The 7,500-nt window shown below is 48.3% G+C and overlaps 1 protein-coding gene across 1 annotated transcript in view; it reads right to left on the bottom strand.

Moving 5' to 3' along the window:
* Positions 1-7,500, bottom strand: part of cacna1aa (calcium channel, voltage-dependent, P/Q type, alpha 1A subunit, a) — a gene marked incomplete at both ends in the record, with an annotated part of 107,013 nt that overhangs the window by 6,784 nt on the left and 92,729 nt on the right. Inside the window, 3 exon segments of the mRNA XM_084438178.1 lie at positions 1,212-1,325; positions 2,608-2,740; positions 3,515-3,627. Of these exon segments, the coding sequence (XP_084294304.1) occupies positions 1,212-1,325; positions 2,608-2,740; positions 3,515-3,627 (360 nt within the window).

The raw sequence follows: 7,500 nt of genomic DNA, 5'->3' as shown, positions 1-7,500 counted from the left end.
GCAATCAGCGTCAGCATGAGTCAATGAAAACTAATCTAATCAATGAAAACACCACAGTAAAACGTAAAAACCGCTGGAGTAAAACTTGAACTAGGGCTCTCAATGGGAAACTCCACAGAGCGACACCGCTTTAACTGGCTGAAACAAATGTTCCGCATTCAGAAATACATCTCTGAAGGCAGACCCTTAAAGAGGAGGGAAGGACAGACTGATAAAGGGGAGAATAAGAAATATTGAGTTTAGTGAAAGAAAGAAAGAAAGAAAGAAAGAAAGAAAGAAAGAAAGAAAGAAAGAAAGAAAGAAAGAAAGAAAGAAAGAAAGAAAGAAAGAAAGAAGGAAAGAAAGAAAGAAAGAAAGAAAGGGTAGAGTGAAGTGTGTGTGTGTGTGTGTGTTTGTGTGTTTGTGTGTGTGTGTGTGTGTGTGTGTGTGTGTGTGTGTGTGTGTGTGTGTGTGCGTGCGTGCGTGCGTGTATGTGTGTTATGACAACCATGGGAATCACTGGGGTATGGGACAGTGGCAGGGATGTGTGTTTCAGGTGTGAAGGGACACCCACAGTCACACACCTCCGAGCTCTGAGAGACGGACTGGACAGGAGGAGGACAGGGGGAGGGACGTCAAGTCTCAGAAAAGTCTGTACTGACACATTTGTCTCTCCATCTGACTGTCTATCCCTCTGTCTCTCCATTTGTCTGTCGGTCTGTCTGTCTGTTTCTCCATGTGTCTCTCCATCCATCTGTCTGCCTGTCCATCTGTCCACATGTGTGTCCTATCCACATGTCTGTCTGTCTATCTGTCAGTCTGCCTGCCTGTCTTTCCATCTGTCTGTCTGTCCTTCTATCCACATGTCTGTCTGTCTGTCTGTCTGTCTGTCTGTCTGTCTGTCTGTCTGTCTGTCTGTCTGTCTGTCTGTCTGTCTGTCTGTCTGTCAGCCTGTTTGCTCCACCGTCTGTCTGTCTGTCTGTCTGTCTGTCTGTCTGTCTGTCTGTCTGTCTGTCTGTCTGTCTGTCTGTCTCCCTGTGAATCTGTCATTCCTCTTACAGTGAGTAAGGTTAGGTGTTAGAGTCAAATGTTCTGCTGCATTACAGGATGTGCAAGATATTAACATCACTTCAGTTGTCTCAGTACCTAACACAAGAAGTATGCAAGAAGTATGCAGCAAGGGAACGAGGAAGCAGAAGGAGGAGAGAAGGTGAGAGGACGAGGGTGCTCACTTGGTTGTCGCCTGGGAGGCGGGGCATGGAGGCGGCCCTCCCGTGGCCTTCCATTGGCTGATAGTGCTCGGTATCTGAGTAGCCATCGCGCCCCATCTCTCTCATCTCTACCGTCTGCAAAACAGAGTGAGAGAGAGCAGCCATGATTGCCATGGAAACGACACGCCCAAGGGCGGGGCCCGCAGAGACAGGGACCTCAGGCCGCTTTCGGCAACACACACGCAAAGATGGGCGTATGGCCAGGACCGCTCTGAAGATTATGCATCTTGAAGTTCTGTAGGCCTTTAACAATGATTACTTGTCAAACTGCGATTTTTTGTTTTTTTGTAAAAAAAAAGAAGTAAAGATGGACAAAGTTCATGAATGAGGTAGAGACTTTGACATACAGATGGAATTAAGTAGGACCTACTGTACTACTCCTACTGTGAGTAGAATCTCCACCAATGCTATTACACCTTACATGAAACCAAAACAATTCATGTCTATTCGATGTATGTGCGTGTAGGGTAAGTGTGTATTCAGTAGATTCATGTGCACAGGCAGCCTATGTGAATGTGTGTGTGTGTCTGTGTGTGTGTGTGTGCACGCGCATTTATTTATTTATTAAAAGGATCCCCATTAGCTGCTACCTAGGTGACGAGCTAGTCTTCCTGGGGTCCAAACGCATGGGTGCGTAAGTTTACATGCTCATGCAAATTGTATCTGTGCAGGTTTACTTGTGTGCGTGAGTGAGCGAGTGTGTGCATTTTAGATATATTAGAATATTCTACTGTTCTTAAGACCAAATATTTGAAGGCATTCAGCATGTAATAGTATTTAAATACCAATATATCATATTCATTTATTACATCTTAACATATACCATGTCCCAATGATTTAAGAGACAATGTTGTCAAACTAATTTATTTTTACACGCAGAACTGACTTGTTAAAATCTTTCTTACATGGAGTGCAAAAAAAAGGTTGAAATAACTTTTTTCGGCTTTTATCCTTTCTAGGCTACCGGTAGACGAGTCCGTCTCTAAATGCTGCGCTCAAATTGAAAGTCTGGCATTGCGAGACTAGGCTACCGTTATTTTGATAGGCCTTCTCTCTCTCTCTCTCTCTCTCTCTCTCTCTCTCTCTCTCTCTCTCAGAGCATGATCAGCCTAGATGCGCTGTGTCTCGGAGCCAGATCAAATGAATTATTTGTAATTATTTATTAATTATTATAAAAAATAGCCTAATTCCTATACAAATAATATTCCTACTGGTAAAAAATAAAACAGATAATACCGGTATTTCCCAGTATTTTGGTTGAAGCCAAGACATTAAACTCTGACATGAAAATTGAATGTGGAGCCTGGCACGACTATTGGGAAATGTGAATATTGTAACTCATCCCTAGTACATTTACCTGAGAATTGTGTCTGCTGTCCAGGTCATCTTCCCGGAGTCCCTCTGGGCTCCAGCTACCAGTCTTTTGAGCCATCTCCTGAGCCCGCACGGTGACCCACGACTGGCTGGCAGGAACCCCCCCCTCCACCGCCCTGCGACAAACACACAGTCACACACACCTCCACAGCTCTAATACACACACACACACAGTCACACACACCTCCACGGCTCTAAGACACACACACACAGTCAAACACACCTCCACGGCTCTAAGACACACACACACAGTCACACACACCTCCACAGCTCTAATACACACACACACACAGTCACACACACCTCCACGGCTCTAAGACACACACACACAGTCACACACACCTCCACGGCTCTAAGACACACACACACACAGTCACACACACCTCCCCAGCTCTAAGCTCTAAGACACACACACACACACACACACACACACACGGCTCCTCTACACACTACCCCCACTGTTCCCCAACCACACCCCATCCGTCCCCCTCCCTAAAACCTTATTAGAGGACGCATTCAGCGCTTGCATGAGGCTACCTGAATACTTTTAAAGCACCCTCTCATCTCTCTCTCTCACACACACACACACACACACACACACACACACACACACACACACACACACACACACACACACACGTGCATACACACACACACACACACACACGTGCATACACACACACACACACGCTCGTCAGCCTGATGTCGGCCTGTACATCAACCGCTGCCCACAGGAAGTGACCGCCCCCCAGCGGTGGCTTTCCCACCCACCTATCATCATCATCATCATCCCTCCTCTCTGGCTGCAGAGAGCGAGAGAGAGAGAGAACAGAGACATGGGGGGGGAGTGGAGGTGGAGAGAGATAAGGGGTGTGGGGGGGGCTACTCACAGGCTGTTGGCGGGGTCCGTGGTCTCAGCCGGCGGCAGGCTGTTGAGGCCCGGACCCCCGTCCGCCACGGGGGAGGCCGGCTCCACGCGCTGAAACAGTAATGGCGTTCGATTCTGTGTGAGATACAACATGGCCGCCAGCTATCAGGCAGACTAACAGCAGATGCGGGAAAGGAAGGAGGAGGTAAGGAAAGGAAGGAGGAGGTAAGGAAAGAAGGGGGGGTTAAGAGGAAGCGCAGTCGCAGCATCCAGGGAGCACATGGAAGAGAGTGGGAGGGAGGAGAAAGAGAGGGATGGGGGGGATCCAGCAGCAGGGGGCTGATGGGAGGAGCCAGAGGGCACTCTGGGAGTTGTAGTCCTCCTCCTGCCTATGAGGTACTGATGAGTGATGTCTCATGCTGATGAACCATTGAGTTTCGGGTCACCCCATGGCTGACGGACATCACCAGAGCCAGAGCCTCAAACTGCATCGACGCCTTTGGGTCGGAACCGACTGGCTGCTACACTTCAGTCTAAAACCAAAGTTCTTCCAATCAGTTTGGATGTATCTGAGCCGAGAGCGACCCAGTGATTTAACTTGACCTTTAACCCCCGCTAAGACCTGTAGCAGCCAATCGGTTATGCTCCATTATGGCAACCTGGGGAATGAGAGCAGCTGTGGTGGAAGAGGGTCCACACAGGGAGAGGAGGTCAGAGGGAGGTGACAGGAGGGCTGAACAAGGCCGGACGCAATGCATACCCAACGGAGAGGTCAGAGGTCAAAAGTGCAGGAGACACTTCAGGCATCTTCAGTTGATGACAGAATAAATGATGGATGGAACAAAAAAAGATGGCGAAACGGTGAAGAGAAGACTCTCCAAAGGTAGAGAAGAAGTGGACAAGAAAAGACACTGAAGTGTGTCTTTGTGAAATGTGTGGACAGAGATAAAGAAGAAACAGCAGAATGAGCAGGAGGATGAATAGATATCAGAGAGGGGGATACTCCGTAGGGAGAGACAGAGGGGGGGGGGGGGTATGAGAACGGCAAGGAAGGTGAGCATTGAGACTAGACCTGTGGGGGAACACACAGTCGGTGAAATGCATGGTGGGTATGGGGGAAAAAAACATTTAAAATATCCCAGTCTCATTCAGTTATCATTCATTCACTTAAAGGACTTTTCTGCTACTTCCCTGCTCCATCAGATGCCGTCCCGATGGGAGGAGACGTAGAATAGTTGTACGTGTAGCGAATCCCATGCATATTTTAGGTTTTAAGTGGATGGATAACAGACTTGCTGGTCACACAAAGCAGTAGAACAGGCATTATTCTAAGAGGTGGCCATTTTGGCTCATGATCAAACAGTTCCCTCATTCATTCCTTGTGCAGTTCAACCCCGACTCTATTGTGGATAGGACATATTAATTTCCCATTCCCCCATGGACTGTACATCAGCGATCCAATACCCATGACATGCCTCTCTCGCAAGCCCCACCTCGATGCATGCAACCCCTCCACATTCTTATGGAAACGATGGGTTATCAAGGCTATTACTCTATCCAGTGTCTTGGCTGATACATTAAGCCAAATACTGAACATATATAATTGATATATATATATAAACAAAAGAACGTCAGAAGGATAGGAGAGTCTGAAATAGAGTGTTTAAGGCATGGGCGTCCAATCCTCGTCTCCTGCCCCCTTTTAAGGAAGCAGTCACAGGGAAGAGAAGAGAACAAGGTAGGACAGGAGGGAAGGAGGTAGGAGACAGGACAGGAGAGAAGGAGGTAGGAGGTAGGGGTGTAGGGAGGAGTAGAGAGGAGTAGGGAGGAGTAGAGAGGAGTAGAGAGGAGTAGTGAGGAGTAGAGGGGTGTAGGGAGGAGTAGAGAGGAGTAGGGAGGAGTAGAGGGATGTAGGGAGGAGTAGAGCTGGTAGAGAGGAGTATAGGGGTGTAGGGAGGACTATAGGGGTGTAGGGAGGAGCAGAGGGGTGAAGAGAGGAGTAGAGTCGGTCATAGAGGAGTGGAGGGGTGTAGGGAGGAGTAGAGAGGAGTAGAGGGGTGTAGGGAGGAGAAGAGAGGAGTAGGGAGGAGTAGAGAGGAGTAGGAAGGAGTAGTGAGATGTAGGGAGGAGAAGAGGGGTGTAGGGAGGAGTAGAGAGGAGTAGGGAGGAGTAGAGGGGTTTAAGGATGAGTAGAGAGGAGTAAAGGAGTGTAGGGAGGAGTCGAGGAGGTCAGGGATGAGTAGAGGGGTGTAGGGAGGAGTACAGAGGAGTAGAGAGGAGTAGAGGGGTGTAGGGAGGAGTAGAGAGGTGTAGGGAGGAGTAGAGGGGTGTAGGGAGGAGTCGAGGAGGTCAGGGATGAGTAGAGGGGTGTAGGGAGGAGTAGAGAGGAGTAGGTAGGAGTAGAGAGGAGTAGCGAGGAGTAGCGAGGAGTAGGGAGGAGTAGGGAGGAGTAGGAAGGAGTAGTGAGGTGTAGGGAGGAGAAGAGGGGTGTAGGGAGGAGTGGAGAGGAGTAGGGAGGAGTAGAGAGGAGTAGGAAGGAGTAGTGAGGTGTAGGGAGGAGAAGAGGGGTGTAGGGAGGAGTAGAGAGGAGTAGGGAGGAGTAGAGGGGTTTAGGGAGGAGTAGAGAGGAGTAGGGAGGAGTAGAGGGGTTTAGGGAGGAGTAGAGAGGAGTAGGGAGGAGTAGAGGGGTTTAGGGAGGAGTAGAGAGGAGTAGGGAGGAGTAGAGGGGTTTAGGGAGGAGTAGAGAGGAGTAGGGAGGAGTAGAGGGGTGTAGAGGGGTGTAGGGAGGAGTAGAGGGGTGTAGGGAGGAGTAGAGGGGTGTAGGGAGGAGTAGAGAGGAATAGAGAGGAGTAGAGGGGTGTAGGGAGGAGTAGAGAGGAGTAGGGAGGAGTAGAGGGATGTAGGGAGGAGTAGAGAGATCTACTGTATATCGCTCTCTATGGAAATTCAGCCGTCTGTCGTTAATACTGGTCCTGAGTAAACTACAGGCTGAGGTCTCTCAGACATACTGAGTGAACATTTAAAAAGCTGTGGGTGTAGAAGGTCTCAAGCCATATCTCCACAGAAAGATGTGTTGACTCATAGGGAGGATGGCAGATGGAATCATGGGTAATCTTAATAGCTGTGTGTTGTGGTGTATCATGGGTAATCTTAATGGCTGTGTGTTGGGGTGCATCATGGGTAGCAGGAAGCAAGAGGAAGATGGTTGGAATAGCAGTGAGGGAAAGAGGGCAGGGAGACGAGGAATGAGGCTCTAAGTGTGTACACCTCTTGAATGTGTGTGTGTGTGTGTGTGTGTGTGTGTGTGTGTGTGTGTGTGTGTGTGTGTGTGTGTGTGTGTGTGTGTGTGTGTGAAAGAAATGAAAACATATCTACATCAAACACATTTTTCAAAACTCTGTTTTTACTTTTTAGTTTTAAAATGTTTCTTGTGAAGTGAAACATTACATACTTTTAAACAGTGCTACAATGTGTTCACTTTCATGGTTTGATATACATGCAAGGTTCTAGGTTCCTTATGCATTCTCTCTCATGTTGGGTGGAGGAGAGATAGAGGAAGACTACGATGCAATGCTACAACAATCCAGGGCTACAGGCATAAGGGAGAGTTTCTCTAGCAGTAGACAGACAGTCAGGCGAGGGGAGGAACGGGATCATTAGACATGTCCTGGATAAGGAGGCATAGCAGAGTCATACAGTAGGCCTTAGAGAGCTGTGACAGCTGCACACCTCAGCCCAGCCCACAAACCTGGTTTAGCCTGGTTTAGTCCAAACTGGGGTTAGGAGTAGTGTCAAAAACGAGCTAAAATGTCAAATTAGTGCAAGAAGGTCCTGATAGCACTAAAACAAACATTACTGAAGACTTTTTGGATATACTAAATTATACTGCTATGGTGTTAAACTCAGGGACCATTTTCATCATTTAACCAGCAGAGGGTACTCTGGCTTTCAGAAACCATCCTGAAAGCCCAGTCTCTTTCCTGGCGGTGGCTTGATCCCAAAACCAGT

This window comes from Borostomias antarcticus, assembly GCF_949987555.1.
Source record: "Borostomias antarcticus genome assembly, chromosome: 5".
Taxonomy (NCBI): Eukaryota; Metazoa; Chordata; class Actinopteri; order Stomiiformes; family Stomiidae; genus Borostomias; species Borostomias antarcticus.
Note: the sequence above shows the minus strand (reverse complement) of the source record. Positions and strands in the feature narration are given on the sequence as shown.